A 27,483-nucleotide genomic window follows, 5' to 3' on the forward strand; every position below is an offset into this window, starting at 1 on the left:
TAGAGATGGGGTTTCACCATGTTGGTCCGGCTGGTCTCGAACTCCTGACCTCGTGATCCGCCCACCTCGGCCTCCCAAAGTGCTGGGATTACAGGCGTGAGCCACCGCACCCAGACTAATTTTTTGTATTTTTAGTAGAGACAGATTTTATCTGTATTAGCAAGGATGGTCTCGATCTCCTGACCTTGTGATCCACCCACCTTGGCCTCCCAAAGTGCTGGGATCACGGGCATGAGCCACCGCACTTGGCCAACGCTGCCATTTTCATTTATCCAATCCCCAATTTTTATTCAATTAAGTTTAAAATGAAAATTCTTTTTTTTTTTTTTTTTTTGAGACAGAGTCTCACTCTGTTGCCCAGGCTTGAGTGCAGTGGCACAATCTCAACTCACTGCACCCTCCGCCTCCTGGGTTCAAGTGATTCTCCTACCTCAGCCTCCTGAGTAGCTGGGACTACAGGCCTGCACCACCACATCTGGCTAACTTTTTATATTTTTAGTAGAGACTGGGTTTCACCATATTGGCCAGGCTGGTCTCGAACTCCTGACTTTGTGATCCGCTCGCCTCGGCCTCCCAAAGTACTGGGATTACAGGCGTGAGCCACAGTGCCTGGCCTAAAATGAAAATTCTAAGTGATAATGTGTTATAGGTTAATTGGCAATGTTGGTGTTTTTTCTTAGTGATATGTAAAATAACAATTCATGTTTATAATCACTGGCATCATATATTCTATGAAATGTGTATGAAGGGTATATTGTTCAATGGTAACCGTGTCAATTTTCTGATCTTAGCTGTTACTTACTGAGCCATCTTTTTAGTAAAACTTTCTTCCTTAGCTTTAATATGTTCTATTCAGTGAGGCACTAAATATGGGTAATTTTGTGTTTTTGTTTTTGTTTTTCTAGAGATTCCAGAGAGTGACATGGTACCAGGAACTATTTTGGTGACAGAAGAAGAACTTAGTAGATGCATTGAGGATGTGTTTAAGGTTGGTAATCTGAGCCACTAATGTTTTTATTGCCTTCTTATTTAAAAATTTTTTTTAAATTTTTTCTTTTTTTGTAAAGATGGGGATCTCTCCACGTTGCCCATTCTGGTCTTGAACTCCTGGCCTCAAGCGATCCTCCTTCCTCAGCCTCCCAAAGTGCTGGGATTACAGGTGTGAGCTACTGCTCCCAGCCTTTTAAAATAATTTTACCTTTTAATTAGCACTTGAAGCATTGGAATAACTAATCTAAAGCTCCAAGCTGTCAGAATCTTTTCACTATGAAAACCAGAAACTATAAGCTGACCTTTTTTAGTCTTTTGTTGTTGTTTTTCCTTTTTGTGGAGAATGAGGTCTTGCTGTATTGTCCAGGCAAGTCTCAAACTCCTGGGCTCAAGCTATCCTCTTGCCTCTGCCCCCTTAAGAGCTGGGATTACAGACGTGAGCCACTGTGTCTGGCGAGCTGACCTTTTTAAGTGAAAAAACTGATATATTTTTGAAACTCTGTAAATTACATCATTTATTCTAAATGTTGAAATAGTTTAGATTTTCTGACTGGCAAATGCCACTGATGAAAGCATGTCTTTTGAAGAAATTGACACAGAGCGGGGCATGGTAGCTCACACCTGTAATCCCAGCACTTTGGGAGGTTGAGGAGGGTGGATCACCTGAGGCCAGCAGTTCAAGACCAGCCTGGCCAATATGGCAAAACCCCATCTCTACTAAAACTACAAGAATTAGCCGGGCGTGGTAGCATGCACCTGTAATCCCAGCTACTTAGGAGGCTGAGACAGGAGAATCGCTTGATCCCAGGAGGCAGAGGTTGCAGTGAGCCAATATTGTGCAACTGCACTCCAGCCTGGGATAGAGCGAGACTCTGTCTCCAAACAAACAAACAAAAAAAGAAATTGACGGGTGTTTTCAGTATTCTAGCCTTCCTAAAAGTGTATGATAATTGAATCTACTTTATAACTTTTGATAGTAATCACTGTCATAACAAATTAAGTCTGAAAAAATGATTCCTGCAAATGACTACATAAATATATAACAAGAGTGAAAACTGCTTTTCTATTCATAGAAAGAAAAAAAATGAATGAAAACTAAGAATCTAAGTGTTATGTTCTTTATTATCACAGTCTTATAAATATATGTGGTATATGCTTTTGGAAAACAAATGAAATTCATTGTGTTATGGCTAGATGGAATTAGGATAAATATTCTTTAAAGTTTATTTTAGGCCCAGTGTGGTGGCTTATGCCTATAATTCCAGCACTTTGGGAGGCGAAGGCAGTAGGATTACTTGAGGGTAGGAGTTCAAGACCAGCCTGGTCAATATAGTGAGATCCGATCTCTATAAAAAATAAAAATAATAAATAAGGTTTATTTTAATATATTTATAATAATTTACTGCTGAACACTTTTACATTAGAAAACAGCTTTCAAAACTGTATTTCATGTGAAAAAGGTACAGCTGCTTTGGAAAATAGTTTGACATTTCCTCAAAAAGTTAAACATGGAGTTATAATATGACCCAGCAATTCCACTACTAGGTATATACCCAAGAGAAATGAAAACATGTTCATATAGGCTGGGCGCGGTGGCTCATGCCTGTAGTCCCAGCACTTTGGGAGGCCAAGGCAGGTGGATCATGAGGTCAGGAGATCGAGACCATCCTGGTTAACACAGTGAAACCCCGTCTCTGCTAAAAATACAAAAAAATCAGCCAGGTGTGGTGGCGGGTACCTGTAGTCCCAGCTACTCGGGAGGCTGAGGCAGGAGAATGGCGTGAACCTGGGAGGCGGAGCTTGCAGTGAGCCGAGATTGTGCCACTGCACTCCAGCCTGGGCGACAGAGCGAGATTCCGTCTCAAACAGAAAAAAAACAAAACATGTTCATACGAAAACCTGTACGTGAATTTAGTAGGTAGGACAGGGAGCAATTACAAATAGCACAAGGGATCTTTTGATGAAGGAAAGGTTCTAAAATTGTATTGTGGTGATGGTTTTGCAAATCTGTAAATTTACTAAAATTCACTGAACTGTATATTTAAAATAAATGATTTTATGGTTTTTAAAGTATACTTCCATAAACTAGTTTTATTAAAAAAAAAAAAAAAAAAAAAAAAGACTTGGCGTGGTGGCTCACGCCTGTAATCCCAACACTTTGGGAGGCCAAGATGGGTGGATCATGAGGTTAGTAGATCAAGACCATCCTGGCTAACATGGTGAAACCCCGTCTCTACTAAAAATACAAAAAATTCGCCGAATGTTGTGGCACGCACCTGTAGTCCCAGCTACTCAGGTGGCTGAGGCAGGAGAATCACTTGAACCTGGGAGGCAGAGGTTGCAGTGAGCCAAGATTGTGCCACTGTACTCCAGCCTGGGTGACAGAGTGAGACTGTCTCAAAATAAATAAATAAAAATACAAAGATTAGCTGGATGTGATGGCGCGTGCCTGTAATCCTAGTTACTCTTGAGGCTGAGGCAGAAGTATCATTTGCACCTGGGAGATGGAAGTCGCAGTAAGCTGAGATCGCACCACTGCACTCCGGCCTGGGCAATAGAGCAAGACGCTGCCTCAAAAAACGAAAAGATAAAAAATAAAAATAAAGTGTACAGGCACGCCTGTAATCCCAGCACTTTGGGAGGCCAAGGTGGGTGAATTACCTAAGGTAAGGAGTTCGAGACCAGCCTGGCCAACGAAGCAAAACCCTGTCTCTACTAAGAATACAAAAATTAGCTGGGCATGGTGGTGGGCGCCTGTAATCCCAGCTCCCCGGGAGGCTGAGGCAGGAAAAGCATTTGAACCCGGGAGGTTGCGGTCAACCGAGATCGCACCACTGCACTCTGGCTGAGTGACAGAGCAAGACTCTCTCTCAAAATAAATAAATAAATAAATAAATAAATAAATAAGTAAAGGTGCAGATCAATGGCTTTTATGTATATTCGTAGGTATGTACAACTGTCATCACGATCGTCTTTAGAACTTTTTATTCCCAAAAAAGAAAACCCTGGCTGGGCACAATGGCTCATGCCTGTAATCCCAGCACTTTAGGATGCCCAGGCAGGAGGATCCCTGAGGTCAGGAGTTCGAGACCAGCCTGACCAACATGACGAAATCCCGTCTCTATTAAAAATATAAAAATTAGCTGGACATGGTGGCGCACGCCTGTAATCCCAGCTACTTGGGAGGCTGAGGCAGGAGAATTGCTTGAACCTGGGAGGCAGAGGTTGCAGTGAGCCGAGATCACGCCATTACACTCCAGCCTGGGTGACAGAGCAAGACTCTGTCTCACAAACAAAAAAAAAAAAGAAAGAAAGAAAGAAAGAAAAGAACCCTCCCCACACCACTTAGCCATCACTCTGAAATCTCTCCACCACCAATCCCCCGTCCCCTATAAATAGACAACCACTAACCTGTATTCTCTCTCTCAAGTTTTGCCTATTCTGTACATTTCATATAAATGGAATTGTACAACATGGTTTTTTTTGTGATTGGCTTCTTTCACTTAGCATGATATTATCACATGGAGCCATACTTCATTTCTTTTCATTGCCAAATGGTGTTCTCTTGTATTAACATGCCTCATTTTATCTGTTCATCAGTAAATGGACATTTAGGTTGTTTCCATAATAACCATAATAACATTTTGGCTATATGAATAATGCTGCTATGGACATTTATGTATACATTATTGTGTATATTTATGTGTTCATTTCTTTTTGGTATATACCTAGTAATAGAATTGCTGGATAATATAGTAACTCTATGTTTAACTGTTTGAGGCACTTCTAGACTGTTGTCCAAAGTGACTGCACCATTTTACATTCCCATCAGCAGTACATGAGGGTATAAAGTAAATTACATTCTTTCAGATAAGAAGGCAGATAGTTTTGTTTTGCTTTAAGCTTTCTGCATGATACTAGTAGATTCACAGAGAGAAAATGCAAACTCATTCTCCATAGCACTCACTTCATTTCTTTTTTTTTTTTTTTGAGACAGAGTCTCACTCTGTTACCCAGGCTAGAGCGTAGTGGCATGACCTTGGCTGACTGCAACTTACGCCTCCCAGGTTCAAGCTATTCTCTTGCTTCAGCCTCCGCAGTAGCTGGAATTACAGGCACCCACCACCACGCTGAGCTAATTTTTGTATTTTCAGTAGAGACAGGGTTTCACCATGTTTGCCAAGCTGGTCTCAAACTCCTGACTTCAAGCAATCCGCCTGCCTTGGCCTCCCAAAGTGCTGGGATTACAGACATAAGCTACCATGCCTGGCCTCACTCACTTTATTTGTAAAGTGGAATGTTTACTACCCTTTTATTTAATTTCACTATTTTTAAAAATAAAGTCTACCCTTTAAGGGTTGACCTGGCACACAAATATGGAATCAGATTGCTCAGAGATTGAAAGATGACATGGTAACTATGTGAATATAATGCTGTTTTTATTTTTTAATGCCTCATGGATAGACTCCTGAAAAGAGCGGTCTTCTAGGCAAAGACTTTCAGATTATGGAGAGATAAGAAATTATTAGAGCAGTCTAGAAAGCAGATGTTCTAAATTAGAGAACAGTGGCCTACTAACTTTCAGAAAGACCATGTCCCATCCAAGAAATAGCATGATGAAAAACTGCCAAGTGGTTGGGTTTAGAATGTTGGAAAGACTTGAAAGTACTGTCAGGATAGGGGTAAGACTAATTGTGACTAAATTTTGGTGGAAACCCCTTATAATATGCCTTGGAAGTCAGTAAACTTAGAGGGAGAAAAAAAAGCAAACCGAGTATTTCTTTCTAGCAAGGGAGTTATCCTCTAAAAAACAGAGAGATCTGGACATAATGAATCCTGCCATGTCTCCTATTCTTGGTCCCCAAAAAGGAGGGAGGAAACCTTCATAGTTTGGTCAACAGTTTGGCGAATTTAAAGCCCCCTGGAGAGGCAAGCAAACCATTAGTTTTCTGTAGACACTTGATTATGCACCAAGGATTGGCACTGTCGTGAAACTAAGAGGGGCGGAAGGGTAATTATTCTCTCTGCAAGGTTTTGGCAGCCAGCTGCAGTGGGAAAACAGAGGAAATGTGTATGTTGGGGGAAAATGGTAAACACTGGGTAAAATTTAATAACAAAGGATGTGTTGTGTCTATTAACTTTCTGTTAATACTAAATTATAGAGTACAGCTCAAAGGCAGGAAATAAGGAAAATATCTGGGCTGGGTAAATCGATCCAGCAGCTCACTAGGTAACATGGAGGATAACAAAAGAGTGTTTAATTTTAGAGAAGCATTCGGGAACATTTCCAGCTCTTTTTTTCTCTCTTTTTTTATTCTTGTTAACAGATTTATTAAGATAAAAATTCATGTAACATACAGTCCACTCATTTCAAGTGTACAGCTCAGTGTTTTTTAGTACATTCATAGGGTTTTGTAACCATCATCAGTCTAATTTTAGAATGTTTTTGTTCTCCTTAAAAGAAACCCATATCCATTAGTTGTCATTCTCCATTCTCCCCAGTCTGCTCATAGCCTTAGGCAACCACTAATCTATTTTCTGTCTCTATAGATTTGCCTATTCTGGACATTTCATATCAATGGAACCATACAATTTATGGTCTTTTGTGATTGGCTTCTTTCAAATCTAGTCAAATGAAGCAGTCAGAGCGGAAATAGGTCAAATAAATCTGTAACTGGTTGTGATTAATTAGTTGTAAACACCACTGCACTGGAGCCTGATATTTTTAAGGTTCATTTGTATTGCAGCATGAAGCAGTACTTCAGTGCTTTTTATTGCCAAAAAGTATGCCATTATATGGATATACTACATTTTACGTATCTATTCATCTGTTGATGGATAATTGGGTCATTTTCACCATTTGGCTCTCATGAATAATGCTGCTATAAACACTGGTGTACACAATTAGTTTTTGTGTGAATCTATGTTATTGCTTCTTTTGCCTGTGTACTTTGGAGTGAAATGCTGGATCATATTGTAACTGTATGTTTAACCTTTTGAGGACCTGCCACACTTTTCCGAAGCAGCTACGCCGTTTTACATTCCCACCAGCAATATATGAGGGCTCCACTTTCTTTACATCTGGCCAGAATTTATTACCTGTCTTGCCTTTTTTATTCTAGTCCTCCTAGTGGGAGTAAAGTAGTATCTCATTATCATTTTGATTTACGTTTCCTAATGGCTAATGATATTGAACAGCTTTTCTGGTGCTTATTGGCCATTTTCATGTCTTCTTTGGAGAAGCATCTATTAAGACCCTTTTTCCTTTCTCTTTTTTTTTTTTTTTCTGAGACAGAGTCTTGCTCTGTCTCCCAGGCTGGAGTGCAGTGGCGAGACCTCAGCTCACTGCAACAACCTCTGTCTCCCAGGTTCAAGCGATTTTACTACCTCAGCCTCCCATGTAGCTTGGATTACAGGCGTGCGCCACCACATCCGGCTAATTTTTGTCGAGTTTTAAATTGGGTTGTTGTCTTTTCATTATTGATGAGTTGAGGGATGGGCTCCTGGCTTAACAAACAGCTCACTTCAAAGAAATCGTCCTCACTGATCTCATCTCAGTCTCTCCATACTTTTTTTTTTTTTTTTTTTGAGACAGAGTTTCGCACTTGTTTCCCAGGCTGAAGTACAATGGCATGATCTCAGCTCACTGCAACTTCCGCCTCTTGGGTTCAAGCAATTCTCCTGCCTCAGCCTCCCCAGTAGCTGGGATTACAGGTGCCTGCCACCATGCCCGGCAAATTTTTTGTATTTTTAGTAGAGATGGGATTTCACCACATTGGTCAGGCTGGTCTTGAACTCCTGACCTCAGGTGATCCACCTGCCTCAGCCTCCCAAAGTGTTGGGATTACAGGCATGAGTCATTTCGCCTGGCCCATACTTTTTTTTTTTTTTTTTTTTTTTTTTTTTTTGAGGCGGAGTCTGGCTCTCTTGCCCAGGCTGGAGTGCAGTGGCCGGATCTCAGCTCACTGCAAGCTCTGCCTCCCGGGTTCACGCCATTTTCCTGCCTCAGCCTCCCGAGTAGCTGGGACTACAGGCACCCGCCACTTCGCCCGGCTAGTTTTTTGTATTTTTTAGTAGAGACGGGGTTTCATTGTGTTAGCCAGGATGGTCTCGATCTCCTGACCTCGTGATCCGCCCGTCTCGGCCTCCCAAAGTGCTGGGATTACAGGCTTGAGCCACCGCGCCCGGCCACTTTTTTTTTTTTGAGACCGAGTCTCACTCTGTCACCCAGGCTAGAGTGCAGTGGTACGATCTTGGCTCACTGCAACCTCTGCCTCCCAGGTTCAAGCTATTCTCTTGCCTCAGCCTCCCAAGAAATATTTCCTTCTAGGGCCAGGCACAGTGGCTCACGTCTATAATCCCAGCACTTTTGGAGGCTGAGGCGGGTGAATCACTTGAGGTCAGGAGTTCGAGACCAACTGGCCAACATGGTGAAACCCTGTCTCTACTAAAAATACAAAAAAAATTAGCCGGGCGTGGTGGCGCGTGCCTGTAATTCTACCTACTTGGGAGGCTGAGGCAGGAGAGTTGCTTGAACCCGGGACACAGAAGTTGCAGTGAGCCGAGATCGCATCACTGCACTCCAGCCTGGACAACAGAGCGAGACTCTATCTTAAAAAAGAAAGAAAGAAAGAAAGAAAGAAATACTTCCTTCTGAAAGCATTAAAATGTAAATAATTTTTTTTTTTTTTTTTGTGACGGAGTCTCACTCTGTTGCCCAGGTTGGAGTGCAGTGGTGCAATCTTGGCTCACTGCAAGCTCTGCCTCCTGGGTTCATGCCATTCTCCTGCCTCAGCCTCCCTAGTAGCTGGCGCCACGCCTGGCTAATTTTTTATATTTTTAGTAGAGACGGAGTTTCACAGTGTTAGCCAGGATGGTCTCGATCTCCTGACCTCGTGATCCACCTGCCTCAGCCTCCCAAAGTGCTGGGATTATAGGTGTGAGCCACTGCGCCAGCCTAAAATATAAATACATTTTGGTATTTAAAGAATAAACCCTTGGGCTGGGCGCAGTGGCTCACGCCTGTAATCCCAGCACTTTGGGAGGCCAAGGTGGGCGGATCACGAAGTCAGGAGATCAAGACCATGCTGTCTAACACTGTGAAACCCCATCTCTACTAAAAATACAAAAAATTAGCTGGACGTGGTGGCATGCGCCTGTAGTCCCAGCTACTCGGGAGGCTGAGGCAGGAGAATTGCTTGAACCCGGGAGGCGGAGGTTGCAGTGAGCCGAGATCGTGCCACTGCACTCCAGCCTAGGCAACAGAGCAAGACTCCGTCTCAAAAAAAAAAGCAAAGAAAGAAAAGAATAAACCATCAGTGCTCTGAATGAAAATTTTATGATAGGAACAATTGTAGGGGAAGGCCTTTTTACTCTTGTATCCTTCACTCCAGCAGGGTGTAGAGCAGGTGGTTCTGATGGCTCTGGGGGGCCAGGAGGAAAGTTCTCCACATATAGGTGCATTCATAGGTGCTAGTTGAATTGAATTGAAAACTTGACACAGCCATGTGTACTTTATCTGCATAAATGATTTTCACTTCTATATATGTACCTTCTATCTGGTAAAATTATCTAAGACATAAAAGGAATATGCAACTCAAAACACTTTTAGTCCAGTGGTTCCTCATTCTCTCCTTCTGCTCTGAATGCCTGGGGCCCAGTCCTTAGAATGCATAAATTTTTTGTCCTCCCTGGCATGAGAAGGATTAATAGTGTATTCTTTGCCTAGAGAGGTGAAGGGAGGCCTAGATTGCACAGAGATTGGTTCTGGGTAGGACAATATAAGAAGAGACTTACAATTCCTTTTTATTTGGACATTTTTTGCTTGTAAGAGGACTGGCTAGATTCTGAAATGGCAAAAACGTTTCCTTTTAGCATTCTTCACAGTACTTGCCTGACACTCTTCCTAAAGCAGAAGAAATGTTAGGGTAGGAAAAACTAGGAGGCACTTAATTAGTTTATTTCCTACATTCTCATTTCCATTTTATCTCTCTGTTTCCAGATTCAGGGAATCTTGACTTTAATTATTCAAGTCTTTTCGGCATCTAATCTTAATGAATTTCTAATTACAGTTATTCTGTCAGATTGGATATTTGACTCTTTCTGAATTTTTAATTAGATTTGCAGAGTAAATTAGAATAATAGAATCTTAGAACTGGAAGGAACTTCAGAAATAATTTAGTATAACCTCACTTTTTAAATAGACTTTATTTATTATTATTATTTTTTGAGATGGAGTTTCGCTCTGTCATCCAGGCTGGAGTGCAGTGGCGCAATCTCAGCTTATTGCAGCCTCCGCCTCCTGGGTTCAAGTGGTTCTCCTGCCTCAGCCTCCGAGTAGCTGGGATTATACCTGGGATCATAGGCATGTGCCACCATGCCCGGCTAATTTTTGTATTTTTAGTAGAGGTGGGTCTTCGCTATGTTGGCCGGGTTTTTCTCTAACTCCTGACCTCAGGGGATCCACCCACAGTCTCCCAAAGTGCTGAGATTACAGGCGTGAGCCACCACGCCCACCAATAGACTTTATTTATTTATTTATTTATTTATTTATTTATTTATTTTTTGAGACGGAGTCTCGCTGTGTCTCCCAGGCTGGAGTGCAGTGGCGTGATCTCGGCTCACTGCAAGCTCCGCCTCCCGGGTTCACGCCATTCTCCCGCCTCAGCCTCCCAAGTAGCTGAGACTACAGGCGCCCGCCACCACGCCCGGCTAGTTTTTTGTATTTTTAGTAGAGACGGGGTTTCACCATGTTAGCCAGGATAGTCTCGATCTCCTGACCTCGTGATCCACCCACCTCGGCCTCCCAAAGTGCTGGGATTACAGGCTTGAGCCACCGCGCCCGGCCTAGACTTTATTTTTTAAGAGCAGTTTTAGGTTCACAGAAAAATTAAGTGGAAAGTATAGGGAGGTCCCATATATTTATCTCCAGACAGCCTGGTACATTTGTTACAATTGATGAACCCACATTAATGCCTCAGTATCATCCAAAGTCAATAGTTTACATTGGGGTTCACTGTTGGAGTTGTATAGTCTATGAGTTTTGACAAATTAACCCCTCATTTTGTAGTAAAGAAAATAAAATCCAAAAGATTTTGTGAAGTGACTTGTTAATCATACAGTTGGGGAGTGGCAGAGCAGGTCCAGGAACCAATCTTTCCTTCCCTTTCACTCTCCCTTTCTGTATTTAGAAAAGATCATGTTTGCACATGGTACAAATTTAAGAAGGACAAAAAACTTTATAGTGAAAAGTAGTCTCCTTCTAACCTTGGTTCCCTGCACTGGCAATAATTCTTTCTGGAAATGTCCATGTGTAATTGAACTGTGACCTTGAATTACAAGCAAAAGACCAAAAGAAGTATCCTTCAAGTCTGTGGGAATTGCAAATGTTAGCTTTTCTAAATGCTTTGGTTCAGACTCTCTGGTATGGTGTAGCACCTTTCAGCCAGACAGACCTAGGTTGGAATCTGGCTCCAAAGTTGACTGTCCGTGCGACTTTAGGTAACTTATTTATCATTTGATTTGTGGGGATGAAATAAGGTAACGTGGTGGGTTCATGGCATATTGTAGCACATAAGTGCTCAAAAAACTGTCAGTTCTCTTTTGGTTCAGGGAAACTTGTTTTTTAAAAAGACGATCTTATGCAATATGTTCTGAAAGCATGCACAGTGCAAAATACTTGCTATATTAGGTAACTTGCCTTGTTCTTTTTTCCTCTCACAAGTCTTAATTACACTCAGCAAGTGCATTAGAAGTTCTGGAACACTACTATCAGAAAGATCACTGTAATGTTTTAGAAGGCTGTATTTGACTAGTTTAATCTTTAGGAGGTGTAAAATCAAGTTCCAGCCTGTACTGAATTTCAGTGTTAGGATTCCGTCAGCTTGATTCCGAACAGGCCCGTCATGTTTGTATTCCCACACATGTACATCCCTGTAAAAGATAAGCCCATAAGTTAAGAAAATATTTCCATTCACAATAGCATCAAACATATAAAACATTCAGGAATAAATCTAACATTTGTATGGGGTATATATTTTTCACAAAATCCTTTAACATGAATTATCTTAATTTGTCCTTATGCCAAAAGCTTGATACCTACATTATAAATGAGAAAATGGAGACCGAGAGAGACTTAAATGTCTTATCCATGTTCACTCATTTAATGTGTAATTTGGGGCAGTCACAAAGGTGACAGAAACAAAATTCACATCCAAGTTTCCTGACTACTGACTTCCCTGTGCTCTTTCAACTACTCTGCAGTAGTCTCTAAGGGACGTGCTTAGCAATGTCATGGAAGTCTATGGAATGAGAAATGGGGCACATGGCCAGGTGTGGTGGCTTGCGCCTATAATCCCAGCACTTTGGGAGGCCAAGGCAGGTGGATCACCTGAAGTCAGGAGTTCAAGAACAGTCTGGCCAACGTGGCGAAACCCCATTTCTACTAACAAAAAAATAAAAAATAAAAAATTAGCCGGGTGTGGTGGCAGGTCCCTTTAATCACTCAGGAGGCTGAGGCGGGAGAATTACTTGAACCTGGGAGGCAGAGGTTGCAGGGAGCCAAGATTGCACCAGTGCACTCCAACCTGGGCAACAGAGCGAGACTCCATCTCAAAAAAAAAAAAAAAGACTTTAGGAGGCTGAGGTGGGTTGATCGCTTGAGGTCAGGAGTTCAAGATCAGCCTGGCCAACATAATGAAACCCCATCTCTACTAAAAATATGAAAATTAGCCAGGTGTGGTGGGGGGTGCCAGTAATCCCAGCTACTCAGGAGGCTGAGGCAGGAGAATCGCTTGTACCCAGGAGGCAGAGGTTGCAGTAAGCTGAGATCGCACCATTGCACTCCAGCCTAGGTGACAAGAGCAAAACTCCGTCTCAAAATAAATAAATAAATAACTAGTTGGGCATAATGGGCATCTGTAATCCCAGCTATTCAGGTGGGTGAGGCAGGAGAATCACCTGAACCTGGGAGGCGGAGGTTGCAGTGAGCCAAGATCGCGCCACTGCTTTCCAGCCTGGGTGACAGAGCAAGGCTCCCTCTCAAGAATTCAAAAAAAGAAAGTAATGGAGCATGTGAGAACTCCTTTCTGTTTTGTTTTATTTTGTTTGCTTTGAAACAGAAACACGTGTTTATTCTTAATATTTTTGACCATTTTGATTCCACCCACTTTTTTCTTTCTCTTTTAAATTTCTAGCCAATCCTTCCAGAAAAATTCCATCCTCCAGATATTGAAGGTAGATGCTGTACAAGCCAATATAAAGTCCAGCTTTGCTCAGTCCGCTCTCCCTTTCATAGTTGAAGTTCTATGATTCTGCTCTGTTAGTTAGCACTGATGGAATTGCCACTAGCTACAGCTTAAAAAAGGAAGGAAGGAAGGAAGGGAGGAGGGGTGGGAGGGAAAGGAAAAGAAAAGAAAGGAAAGGAAAAGGGGAGGGAGGGAGAGGAAAGAGGGAGGGAAGGAGGGAGGGAGAGAGGAAGGAAGGAAGGAAAGGAGGGAGGGAGGGAGGGAAGGAGAAAGGAAATGCATAGGGCATTGTAACTTCCCCACAAAAATAGAGCTTTTGAGAAAATAAACAGCAGCCTACTTTGTTCATTTATTCTTTGATTCAATCAGTCACAAAAACATTTATCAGGTATTTACTGAATGCCAGACACTTTGCCAGGTTCACAAATACAGAAATGATTAAGAGCCAACTGCTGCCTTCAAGAAGTTCCTAGTCAGGTAGGCAAAGAGTTACAGTAGTGTGTGGGCCATAGCTAAGATCATCCTATCGCTTATTGCAGAGTAGCGCTCTAAGCTTAGATGAAGGATTGTAAGGCTTAACCGCAGACGCCTCATATCATAGCTGGCTGGATCTGCGAAAGAAAGCCGAGGGGCAATCAGGAAGAAATGTGGAAATCCCCAGAAAGGAACAAGGAAATCCCCAGACTGCCACTGGGGTTGTTGGTACCAGTCTGTATCCTTGCCTAATCTATTTTCATTGACCCACATTGGCCTCTGACTTTGCCTCTCAGCTCTTGCTGCATGTTTATATTTGAAAAACCACAGGTAAGCGGAGGTTCAGTTTTTCTTTTTTTTTTTTTTTTTTTTTTGAGACGGCGTCTCTCTGTTGCCCAGGCTGGAGTACAGTGGTGTGGCGTGATCTCGGCTCACCGCAACCTCCACCTCCCCGGTTCAAGGGATTCTCCTGCCGGAGCCTCCCAAGTAACTGGGATTATAGGCACCCACCACCACACCCAGCTAATTTTTTGTATTTTTAGTAGAGACAGGGTTTCACCATGTTGCTAGGCTGGTCTTGAACTCCTTACCTCTGGCAGTCTGCCCGACTCGGCCTCCCAAAGTGCTGGGATTACAGGCGTGAGCCACCGCACCTGGCCAGGTTCAACCTTTCTTCGAGGCATCCTTTCACTTACTCCCAGAGAGGCTTTTATCATACCACACAATTGAAAAGCTGCCTTCGGGTCTCTCCCTTCACTGCTTCAGCTTTCCCATATCTTGGTATTTTGTTTGGGGATCCCTAGTTGTAGAAATACCTAGAATAACTAGAAAACCTTTCAACTGAATATGATTTCATCTTTAAAGAACTAACTTTAGGACTGATAGCATAACAGAAAGCATATGAGGAAGGGTTAGAAACTTATTACATCTGGTCACGTTGAAGCTTCAGTTGTTTTGCATTTTTTTTTTAGAAGGGTGGTTAATTTTTTTCAACTAGTCTCACCTCTTAATGATTGAGGTACCAAAAGGGAATTCTGAAGGAAATGAGCAAAGTTTCAGTCAAGTCAGAGAATCATAGATGAGATATGAAAGAGGCCTTACAGCACCATTTATCGAACCTCGTTTTACACATAAGGAAACAGATTCAGAGAAGTCCACTGATTTGTGTTAAGTCACGAAACTGGTCCGTGGAAATACTGAATCCAAGAGGCGGAGGTTGCAGTGAGCCAAGATCACGCCACTGCATTCCTGCCTGGGTGACAGAGTGAGACTGTGGAAAAAAAAAAAAGAAAAGAAAAGAAAAATAACATGCGAAGTACTGTATTGTGTTTTAGAACTTGAATTCCCATCCCACTTTGCCTCCATGTGATCAGGGAAGACTCCCCCTGCCCCCCAACTAGAAAGAGACTGAACATAAGCACAGTCCAAGGAAATCACACAACACCCAGATGTTGGGGCACAGAGGTGGAGCAGTCAGGCCCTGCCCTCCATGGGCAGGAACAGCTTGTCTCTTGTGCCTTTGCTGCTTCTTCAGTCCATACCGATACCAGTCCAATGTGGAGGAGGCTGGAAGTAACTATCCCAACTGTTTCTTCCATGTGTAGTGTGATTTCATGGGAAGGATTATTCCTTTTTAGTGCTGTGTTTGGCTATTGTAAGTGCTGGCTGAGTTCGAAATGCAGCATTGGCTGAATCAGTCCAGCCTCTCATTTCCCTGAATAGGTTACTAAACTCCAAATATAAACCAATGATCAGGAGACGTTAAGGGGGAAGTGACCAGATTCTACTTTGGGAGTGTATATAGGGGGTAATGTTGGATGTCAGGTACAGACTGAACTTTAACCTGCATAGGAGTTCAGTACTAGGCAAGAGACTGGAAGAAGGGGGATGTCCTTGGAAGCAGCTGGTCAGAGTATGCCCCTGGAGATCTACTGGAAAACTTGGTATTAATAGAGGGGAGCTGTATAAGAAAACGGAGCTGTATAAGTAGGAGGAAGGGGAGGTGTTACAGAAGCCGCTGTCCATGGTGCCACACGGACACTTCGGCTCCAGCTTGCAGAGCTTGCAGGACTAGAGTTATTAAAAGCCTGACAAACTGGGATCTACTGACTCAGAGGGTGGGGACAGCTGGGATAAAATTGGTATAGGCTAGGAACTGAAGCAATGAAAATCTCATTATGCACAGGGGGAGAAGGTAAGTATTGAGAGGCCAGGGGTATGTGTTTGGGGATTTTTAATATTGTAGTAAATACATACGAGATTTACCATTTTAACCAGTTGAAATGGTATAATTTAGTGGAATTAAGTCTATTCATGATGTTGCCCAACCATCACCACTATCTAGTTCCAGAACTTTTTCATCACCCCATATGGAAATCCCATATCCACAAAGCAATCAGTCCCCATTCTGACCTCCTCCGAGTCCCTGGCAGCCACTCATCTGCTTTCCCTCTATGTGGATTGTGAATGGATTTTGTGTCAGACAGATCTGGGTTTATCCTGGTTCTGCCATTTGCTAACAATGTGTCTTTGCTCAACTGACCGACTGCTTCTCTGAGCCTCAGTTTTCCACATTTTTAGAGTGGGAACAAAAATGCTTCACCTGCAGGACTCCTCTTATGAAGACTTTTTGTATGTTAAATGTTTGGCCGAATACCTGGCTCACTCTTTAGTGGAATGCAGTACATGGTAGTTATTGTTTGCTTCATAAAAGCAGTAACAATTAGCCAGGCATGGTGGGATGTGCCTGTAGTCTCAGCTACTCGGGAGGCTGAGGCAAGAGAATCACTTGAACCTGGGAGGTAGAGGTTGCAGTGAGCCGAGATTGTGCTACTGCACTCCATCCTGGACAACAGAGCAAGACTTTGTCTCAGAAAATAAAAATATAAAATAAAAAAAATAAAAGCAGTAACAGTGGGGTTCCTTTAAATTGTGTACTACTATATTCATTGCCTAGTCACCAAAAATTCAGGTAGCACCATTTCATAATCTACTCTGATAGGCGCTGAAGAAGGGAGCTTGACTTTTGCCTTCCAGGCTAGTTCAGGAGTTGGGAGATAACTATATACTATATTCCTGGACCAATTATATATCACAGGCTCTAAAATGCAATTGGAATTTAGAGAAGAAGAAAAATCATTTCATAGTGGTTAGGTGCTGAATATTTGAATGAATGAGTGAGTGAATGAATGAACAGTTGAAGATTAAGTATATGGCAGGCTTATGGAGGAGGCAGAACTTGTGCTGGGTCAGTTTAATAAGTATCATTGCATATCTTTCATCTCCAAAATCAATCTGGTCATTAGGATGCATAGCAGTGCTTAAGGCAGATAAAAGAAACTTTATTTTTAAAAATTATGTATTTTTATTATTTTTAAATTTTAATTGACACATAATTGTACATAGTTATGTGAAACTGATTTTGATTATTGTTTTTAGATGACTAGTCCAAAACTTTTTAATTTTAATTTAATTTTATTTTATTTTTTGAGACAGTGTCTCACTCTGTCACCCAGGCTGGAGTGCAGTAGCCGCGATCTTGGCTCACTGCAACCTCTACCTCCTGGGTTCAAGCAATGATTCTTGTGCGTGAGCCTCTGGAGTACCAGAATTACAGGCCCACCACACCACACCTGGCTAATTTTTGCATTTTTAGTAGAGACAGGGTTCCATCTTATTGGCCAGGCTGGTCTCAAGCTCCTGGACTCAAGTGATCCTCCCTCCTTAGCCTCCCGAAATGCTGGGGTTACAGATGTGAGCCACCATACCCAGCCCAAAACTTTTATTTTTTATTTTAATTTATTTTTTAGAGACAGAATCTTGTTCTCTTGCTCGGGCTGTAGTGCTATGGCTCACTGCAGCCTCAAGCCCCTGGGCTTAGGAGATCCTCTTGCCTTAGCTGCCTGTGTAGCTGGAGGTACAGGCATGCACCACCATGCCCAGCTAATTTTTATTTTTTGTAGAGATGGGGGTCATGCTATGTTGCTGGTCTTGAACTCCTGGGCACAAGTGATCTTCCCACTTCAGCCTCAAAGTGCTGGGATTATGGGCATGAGCCACTGCACCCAGCCCAAAACTTATAAAGAATACATGTACTTCCATCAAAGAAGTTTAAAGGGAGGTAGATTTGAGTTCAGTACAGAAGAAATTTACTATTATTGTTGGAAGGGAGGTGGCAATTGTGTATAGATCAAGGAGAGGCCACTGACATTCTTTAAGATACTGTAGAAAACATTTATTTATCAGATTGAACCAAAAGAAAGCCTTAATTCTAAATCTTTTCACTTAAAAAAAGTCTTATTTCTCTGTTTCTATCTGTGAACTTGATAGATTCTAGTTGGTAAATTGATAAGGGTTATTCTTTTTTATTTTTTATTTTTTTTATTTTTTTTGAGACGGAGTCTTGCTGTATTGCCCAGGCTGGAGTGCAATGGTATGATCTCGGCTCACTGCAACCTCCACCTCCTGGGTTCAAGGAATTCTCCTGCCTCAGCCTCCCAAGTAGGTAGGATTACAGGTGTGCACCACTACCTCCAGCTAACTTTCGTATTTTTGTGGAGACGGGTTTCACCATGTTGGTCAGGCTGGTCTCGAACTCCTGACCTCGTGATCCACCCACCTCTGCTTCCCAAAGTGCTGGGATTACAGGTGTCATGAGCTGCTGCACCCAGCCTATAAAGGCTATTCTTAATTTTTCTCTCTCTTTCCGCATGCTCTTCCCCTCATCGTTATCCATTTAACCTGCTTTATTTTTCCTCCTAGCACTTGTCACTACCTGGTATTGTATAGTTGGTGTTTCTTGCCTGCCTCCTCAACTAGAATGTTAGCTCCTTGAAGCAGATACTTTGTTCAGCACCGTATCTGCAGGGCTACAAGTGTGCTAGCACAAAAGTGGCACTCAATAAACATTTGTTGAACCTTTACACAAAAATAAATAACATATGTATAAATTGCCGTACATTATTTTCTAAATTTTAGGCACAAGTAGTACTTGTTCCTTATAAGAAGATATAGAAAAGTATAAGGAAGAAGCAAACAAAAAATTAGTGGATTTTTTTTTTTTTTAGACAGTGTTTTACTCTTGTTGCCCAGGCTGGAGTGCAGTGGCATGATCTCGGCTCACTACAGCTTCCAATTCCTGGGTTCAAGCAATTCTCCTGCCTCAGCCTCCCAAGTAGCTGGGATTACAGACATGTGCCACCACGCACTGCTAACTTTGTATTTTTAGTAGAAACGGGGTTTCACCATGTTGGTCAGGCTGGTGTCGAACTCCTGACCTTAGGTGATCCGCCCGCCTCAGCCTCCCAAAGTGGTGGGATTATAGGTGTGAGCCACTGCCCCTGGCCAAATCAGAGGAATTTATCAGCAACAACATATATCCCTGAGGAATGTGCTCAGTTGAGTTCTTGTTAAAGTTTGGGGTGCTTTGGCCCTATTAAGCCAGTAAATAATGAAGACTTAACTCCATTTGTTTTTGTTTTCTTTGTTGTTCTTGTTTGGGGGTTTATTATTTTTTGTACAAAAAATCCTGGTAAGGAAGGATGGCTCCACAGGGATTACCTCTGAGAACACAGGATGCAAAGCCGAACAATAGGTCTTTACGTTATCTGGAAGAATCTCTTCTTTTGCCTCCTGTAATTGGTGATTTCATCATTAGGCCTGTACATGACTTCTGAACGCTGCTGTACACAGCACTTCATTTAGCTGGGCTTACGGAGATTAGATCATGCACAGGAAGCTGGCTCCTTGGCTAACAGGCTCCAGAGAGGAGTCAGGAGGCTTAAGGGATGTGAAAAATTAGGGTTGATTTTTAAGAGACAGGATTCACTGGAAAAGCACAGAGATTTTTCCAGCTCATGAAAGTACCTCCATGACCTTTAGTTTCATGAACAACATTGATTCCGACTTCAAAACTCTTTCTATAAATAAGGGCTTCTTTGAGCTTCCCTTCCCTTCCCTTCCCTTTTATTTTATTTTATTTATTTTTTATTTATTTTTATTTTTATTATTATACTTTAAGTTCTAGGGTACATGTGCATAATGTGCAGCTTTGTTACATATGTATACTTGTGCCATGTTGGTGTGCTGCACCCATCAACTCGTCAGCACCCATCAACTCGTCGTTTACATCAGGTATAACTCCCAATGCAATCCCTCCCCCCTCCCCCCTCCCCCCTCCCTTATTTTATTTTTTATAGAGATGGGGTCTCACCATGTTGCCCAGGCTGTTCTCAAACTCCTGGGCTCAAGTGATCCTCCCTCCTTGGCCTCCCTAAGTGCTGGGATTACAGGTGTAAGCCATCACACTGGGCCCCTTTCACTCTCAAAATAGGGCCGCTAGTACTGACTTTGTGAGATTGTTATGATTTTAACGAGCTAGCTCTTTTTTTTTTTTTTTTTTGAGACGGAGTCTCGCTCTGTCGCCCAGGCTGGAGTGCAGTGGCACGATCTCAGCTCACTGCAACCTCTGCCTCCCGGGTTTACGTACGCCATTCTCCTGCCTCAGCCTCCCGAGTAGCTGGGACTACAGGCGCCCGCCACCTCGCCCGGCTAGTTTTTTGTATTTTTTAGTAGAGACGGGGTTTCACCGTGTTAGCCAGGATGGTCTCGATCTCCTGACCTCGTGATCCGCCTGTCTCGGCCTCCCAAAGTGCTGGGATTACAGGCTTGAGCCACCGCGCCCGGCACGAGCTAGCTCTTTAAAGAATCTAGTATAGTGCTTGGAAGATAAAAACCTATCGTGGTTTCCGGAACATATACCATGATCATAATCATTGTCAGCTCCTTTTCTTTCTCTTTTTACCATTATCACTATCCATACTATCAGGTTTAAATTAACTTCTTATAACAGAATTACATTTTGAAATCCTATTGTGTTTAACTGGAGTTTTGAATAACATTTTTGTACTTCTTAAGATACTTTCAATTATCTGCCTTATTATTATTATTATTATTATTATTATTGGTTTACTTGGCTGGGTGCAGTGGCCTGTAATTCCAGCACTTTGGGAGGACAAGATGGGAGGATTGTTTGAGCCCAGGAGTTTGAGACCAGCCTGAGCAACATGGCAAAACCCCAGCTCTACTAAAAATACAAAACTTAGCCATGCATGGTGGTGTGTGCCTGTGGTTCCAGCTACCCAGGAGGCTGAGATGAAAATATCACTTGAGCTTGGAGATTGAGGCTGCAGTAAGCTGTGATTGCACCACTGCATTCCAGCCTGGGTGAGAGAGACCGCATCTCAAATATAATAATAATAGTTTTACTTTTTTTATTCTTCCCATATATCACAAGCAATATGAAGGATAATGACCCTTACTGATTTTTATATTCACTACAGTACCTAAAACAGTGCTTTGAACCCAGTGAGTGTTCAGTAAAAGTTTATTGAATTGAATGCATTTGTTCTAGCCTTATTGAAAGGTACAACTAAAACATGCAACATTGTGATTGTTAATAAAAGTCACCATCCTCACATACTTGTTTTTTGTTTTTGTTTTTTTTTACTTTTTTTCATAGGCAGTAGTTAGCATCCTCACACACTTAACTGTGTAGAGCCAGTACAGATCTAGGTGAACAGTGCAATTACTTTTCTCTTTTTTGTAAGAAACAGGGTCTTACTCCGTCACCCAGGCTAGAGGGCAGTAGCATGATCATAGCTTATTGCAGCTTTGAATTCCTGGGCTCAAGCCATCCTTCCGCCTCAGCCTCCCAAGTAGTTGGGACTGTAGGCACGCACTACCAAGCCTGGCTAATTTTAAAATGTTTTTGTAGAGATGGGGTCTTACTGTGTTGCTCAGCTAGGCTTGAACTTCTGGCCTCAAACAATCCTACCTCCGTGACCTCCAAAAATTCTGGGATTACAGACATGAGCCACTGTGCTCAGCCCTACAGTATAATTTCTTTGAACATTTATAGAATTAGGGAGAATAGGACATTTCCATGTGGTGGTCACATCTTAAGAGTGATGAAACTGGAGTCAGCAGTGTTTTGGGTTTGGTTTGGTTTGGTTTGATTTTCCAAATCTAGTTTAAAGTTTTTCCCTTTGGTAGTAATTACTTGTTCCTAATAGCAGGGCCTTCAGCAGTAGGACAGTTACATAGTTAAACAATAGGTAGATTAGGAAACTCAGACGTAGCCAAAAGTAGGAAAGGAAGAGGTCAGAAAGCGGGTAGTTGACCAATTCTGGGCAGGTCTAGAGACTGCACACATGAAATGGTGCTGCTCCAGTTCACTCTCGTTTCAGCCTGTCTGCCAAACTCAAATGGTTTCATTGCCATGTCTGAGCACATCCTTGGAGCTAAAATGGTGTGATTCGGAGGAGATACTGCTGAAGACACTGAGCCTTGCTAGGTGTTTGGTGTGTGATCCCCATTGCTCTGGCCAGGCAGTCATGGGATTATTCTTCACCATTTCCTTTTTTCTAGGTGTACGTGGTTGGGAATGAACCTTTAACAGTTTTGATGGATTCTCTGCTTCCTGTCCTGGGAGTGCTTTTTCTTCTCTACTGTTTTACTAAGCAGAGTGTATCTCACATAAGGTAAACAATCAAGGGACCCTTATTTGTTTATAAATAGAATCTTACTTGTTTATAAATTGTGACGTCTTTTTTGCATGTTGTTTTTGTTCTTATTTTGAATTTATATTTGCCACTTTGAAATTATCATTTCCTTTCAAAGTCAGGAAAACACTGGGATCTTCGTATTTTGCTCATCTGGAAAAGAACAAGAATTTTGCAGATCACAGGGCATTGGATACAGTTTTTACAATTACTTTCCTCAGCCTCTGTCCTAAATCTCAAAGACAAAATCTCTGTTTACACGTGTAAACATGCCATTTTTCAATCAGTGAGAAATACTGCAATTACATGTCTAGGAAGGAGGAAATAGGGGATGGATCATAATGACCTTGTGGGGAGTTAGAAAACATGTTTGGGAAATCTAGATCTGAATGTGGCACTTTGTATTTAGCCTGGGATTTGGTGTTGGTGATACAGTGTGTTGTTTAGAAAGAAGGGATGTCTTAGTCATCCAGAAAATACTCCTTTGTCATAGAATTTAAGTAGGATTCATTTTATATCAGCTATATTTTCACAGTAATTTATGTTGTTTCTTCCTCCAGGTAAGAGTTATCTTATCTCAAGTCCTACAGAATTATTATTTTTGGTGTTTGGAGAGCCTCACATGTAATCCAATATACAATAATAGTATCTTCTTCGCAAAGTTATTGTAAAGACTCAATATGCATTAATATGTTTAGCACAGTCCCTGGCAAATAGTAAGCTCAATAAATGGTAGCTATCATTATCACCATTGCTCAGTGGTGAAGGAAAACACCATCTTTTGTACTATTCAAAGCTTACATAGTGCCCTTGGCTCTTCAGCTTGAGTCAGCACGTCACTGTGGCCCACAGCCACAATGGCAATGACAAGAGAATGCAGTGGAAGAGGGAGGCTGTACATCTGTGAACTTGGTTTCAAGGGACAGTCCACAAAATAACTCTTGGTTTTTTTTGTTTGTTTTTTGTTTTTTGTTTTTTTTTTTTTGAGACGGAGTCTCACTCTGTTGTCCAGACTGGGGTGCAGTGGTGTGATCTTGGCTCACTTCAACCTCCGTCCCTGAGTTCAGGTGATTCTCCTGCCTCAGTCTCCTGGGTAGCTGGGATTACAGGCACTTGCCACCACGCCCAGCTAATTTTTGTAGTTTTAGTAGAGATGGGGTTTCACCATGTTGGCCAGGCTGGTCTGAAACTCCTGACCTCAGATGATCCACCCGCCTCAGCCTCCCAAAATGCTGGGATTACAGGCGTGAGCCACCACGCCTGGCCTCTGGTTTTTGTTTTAAAACTCAAGTCCTCACAGCACTATCATGTCCTCATCAGAGACAGACAAGGAACATGTGAACATTGATATAGTTCCTCTTCTAGTTGATTGACACAGATGAAAGGAGTTGAGGTATCAGCAATATTTTGTTGGTATGCAGTTTCTTGGTCTCCAGCTATTGGTCTTGCTGAGAGTAGATGATTTTTATCTGTGTGTACTTTCTTTGACAGTACCTGATGCAAAGGCAGTAGTACACTTGGAATTACCGAAAAAAAAAAAAAAATCACGTGGGGCTCATGTGACAAATCAGGGTTGCTGCCAGAGCCAAGGATTAGTCAGTCAGTCATTGAATTTCAGTATATTTGCATTCTGAAATTCACAAGAAGCATACTTTCCACTCCTGCATTTCAGTAGTACTAGGAGATCGTGCCAGCATTTAAAATGCAGTGGAACCTGACAGCCTTTCTTTCTTTTTTTATGTTAGCTTGTTAGATGCATGGAGTAAGATGACAAGCTCATTCATAACTGCTTTTTCTGCCAGGTCACTTTGCCAAGAAATCTTATTATGGATTCTGGGGAAGCTGGAAAGGAAGAAGGCAATTGCCAGCCTGAAAGGATTTGCAGGGTTGGACAAAGCTGTGCCCTCTCTCCATTCTCTGTGTCAGTTTAGAGCTGCCACTCAAGGTGGCATTATGATTACCATCAAAGAGGCCATTAGGTGAGTCCACCCATCCATTACTGTCTCTCTTCAGATTTAGTTCTGCCCAAAAGGCCATTCAGTCATTCAACCACTAAGGGGCGCTGATAGAAAAGAAACCAGAAACTCAAGTGGCTGAGGTGCTTGCTATTTATATTCTCTAAATGAAACGTAAGCCTTAAATAATTCTCCAGGTTTTTTCCCAAGATGCCTGCTAATGGTTGGTGCAATTTACTGGAGCCTCACAGCTCTGCATCACAACAAGCCCACTTACTTCACCATCTTTGCCAGTTAATCAGAGTAAAGGGCAGACACATGTTCACCCTTAACACCATAATAATCCAATTATCTTTCTGACTCTCAAAATGGTATATGTGTGTGTTTATCTTCAGACTTATTCCTGAGGGAAATTGTCCGATAGCTATCTTTTATGGTAATTTTATGATGGAGATTTGTTTCTCATAGGGATTGATTAGAAAGTGCTTAATAAATATTAGTGAAATGGATCATTTATTTATCCAACATCTCACAATTTCATGTTTTAAATTATTTCCACTTTCTGGATGATCTAATGTTATTACCTCAGAACATAATTTCCTGTTGGTCATAGTCCATGTAATATGAATGAGTGACTGCTATCCTGTTTGGATTTCACATCACATTCAAAGTGTTGCTGTTTGTTGAAGCGCTGAAATATTATTATATATTCATGGTTAACTTGGTAAAGTTTTAAAACACCCCTTCAGTTTGGTGGACTCGAGGAAAATAGAAAAACACATAGATTGCAAACAGAATCATCAGTACGAACTCAAGCTGCTATTCTGCCCAGCAACAGTTTATCAAGATGTTTTTGGCCAGACATGGTGGCTCACACCTGTAATCACAGCACTTTAGGAGGCTGAGGCGGGTGGATCACCTGAGGTTAGGAGTTTGAGACCAGCCTGGCCAACATGGTGAAACACCATCTCTATTAAAAATACAAAAATTAGCCAGGCATGGTGGTGCATGTCTGTAGACCTAGCTACTTGTGAGGCTGAGGCACAAGAATTGCTTGAACTGGGAGGTGGAAGTTGCAGTGAGCTGGGATCGTAACACTGCACTCCAGCCTGGGCAACAGGGCGAGATAGTCTCAAAAAAAAAGAAAAGAAAGAAAGAAGAGCCAGGCGTGGTGGCTCACACATGTAATCCCAGCACTTTGGGAGGCTGAGGTGGGTAGATCACTTGAGGTCAGGAGTTCAAGACCAGCCTGGCCAACATGGTGAAACTCATGTCTACTAAAAATACAAAAATTAGCCAGTTGTGGGGGCTGGCACCTGTAGCCCCAGGTACTCGGGAGGTGAGGCAGGACTGTCACTTGAACCCAGGAGGTGGAGGTTGCAGTAAGCCAAGATCGTGCCACTGCACTCCCGCCTAGGTGACAGAGTGAGACTCTGTCTCAAAAAAAAAAAAGTTTATTTAAAGAAACTCTATAAGAGCAGCTTAGATTTTATGATCTTTAGATCCAGAGTTTTTACTTTTCTGGAATTAAATATAATTGTTTGGAATTTACTCTTTATCATTGATTTTTTTTTTTTTTTTTTTTTTTTGAGACAGAGTTTTTGCTCTTGTTGCCCAGGCTGGAGTGCAATGGCGCGATCTTGGCTCACTGCAACCTCTGCCTCCCGGGCTCAAGCGATTCTCCTGCCTCAGCCTCCCAAGTAGCTGGGGTTACAGGCATGTGCCACCACGCCTGGCTAATTTTGTATTTTTAGTAGAGATGGGGTTTCTCCATGTTGATCAGGCTGATCTTGAACTCCTGACCTCAGGTGATCCACCCACCTTAGCCTCCCAAAGTGGCCTTATCGTTGAATTTTTAAGAGTGACTAAAGTAGTGCTTCTTAAGATAATTGTCATGTGTTTTTGTTTTGTTTTTGAGGCTTAGTGTTGCTCTGTTGCTCAGACTGGAGTGCAATGGCATGATCTTGGCTGACTGCAACCTCCACCTCCTGGGTTCAAGCAATTCTCTTGCCTCAGCCTGCCGAGTAGCTGGGACTACAGGCACTCGCCACCATGCCAGGCTAACGTCATGTTGTTTTAGAAGTATTTGAATACAGTACTTCATTTTCACAATCAAAATGGCTCACAGAAGCTTAGAAGTGATGTTTATCCATTTTGGCTTTTCCTTCAACATAGAATGTTGTGGAGAAAACATGACTGATCTGAAGGACTCTGGAAGATTCTGGGATAATACAGGAAATATCCTAAGCTAAATGTATAGGTTATTCATTCTATTAGAGGAATAGGAAGTCCATGTTCTTCTTTTTTTTTTTTTTTTTTTTTTGAGACAGAGTCTCGCTCTGTCACCCAGGCTGGAGTGCAGTGGCGCGATCTCGGCTCACTGCAAGCTCCGCCTCCCAGGTTCATGCCATTCTCCTGCCTCAGCCTCCCGAGTAGCTGGGACTACAGGCGCCCGCCACCACGCCCGGCTAATTTTTTGTATTTTTAGTAAAGGCGGGGTTTCACCGAGTTAGCCAGGATGGTCTCCATCTCCTGACCTTGTGATCCACCTGCCTCGGCCTCCCAAAGTGCTGGGATTACAGGTGTGGGAAGTCCATGTTCTTAGTGAACTGGCACACTGAGACATACTGCCTTATGAGATGGTCTGCCAAGTTAATAATTGTACTTTTCAATGAGATGAAGAAACATCTGTCATTTTTTTTTTCTCAATTTAGTCTGAAAAAATTTTATGTCATTGGTCACTGAAATAACACATATTCTTTTTATAATACAAAAAACATATAAAGAGGAAAACAAAAGTCAACTAGTGTCTTATTTCCTGTTCACATTATTTTAGTGTTTTGCTTTTTAGTACATTTTCAATGCTTTTGTATTTGTTTATATGATGATATGGTATAATAATATAGTATCTTGAGCTGCGTATGGTGGTTCATACTGGTAATCCCAGCACTTTGGGAGGCCAAGGTGTGAGGATTGCTTGAGGTTAGGCGTTCAAGATCAGCCTGGGCAACATAGCAAGACCCCATTTCTTTAAAAAAAAAAAAAAAAAGGCCAGGCACAGTGGCTCATGCTTGTAATCCCAGCATTTTGGGAGGCCAAGACGGGCGGATCACATGAGGTCGAGAGTTTGAGACCAGCCTGGCCAACATGGTAAAACTCTGTGTCTACTAAAAATACAAAAATTAGACAGGCGTGGTGGCAGTCGCCTGTAATCCCAGCTACTCGGGAGGCTGAGGCAGGAGAATCACTTGAACCCGG

At 42.2% G+C, this 27,483-nt stretch overlaps 1 protein-coding gene across 3 annotated transcripts in view; it reads left to right on the top strand.

The window, feature by feature from the left end:
• The window catches only part of TANGO6 (transport and golgi organization 6 homolog), a 260,400-nt gene that overhangs the window by 38,572 nt on the left and 194,345 nt on the right, over positions 1-27,483 (top strand). For all 3 annotated transcript variants that reach the window (XR_007721939.1, XM_050773314.1, XM_050773315.1), the window contains exons 7-9: positions 906-988; positions 22,137-22,249; positions 24,073-24,249. Coding sequence is in view for 2 of the 3 variants with exons in the window: in XM_050773314.1 (XP_050629271.1) it covers positions 906-988; positions 22,137-22,249; positions 24,073-24,249 (373 nt within the window). In the remaining variant the exon portion in view is untranslated. The remainder of the gene's footprint in view (positions 1-905; positions 989-22,136; positions 22,250-24,072; positions 24,250-27,483) is intronic.

This window comes from Macaca thibetana, chromosome 20 (genome assembly GCF_024542745.1).
Source record: "Macaca thibetana thibetana isolate TM-01 chromosome 20, ASM2454274v1, whole genome shotgun sequence".
Lineage (NCBI taxonomy): Eukaryota > Metazoa > Chordata > Mammalia > Primates > Cercopithecidae > Macaca > Macaca thibetana.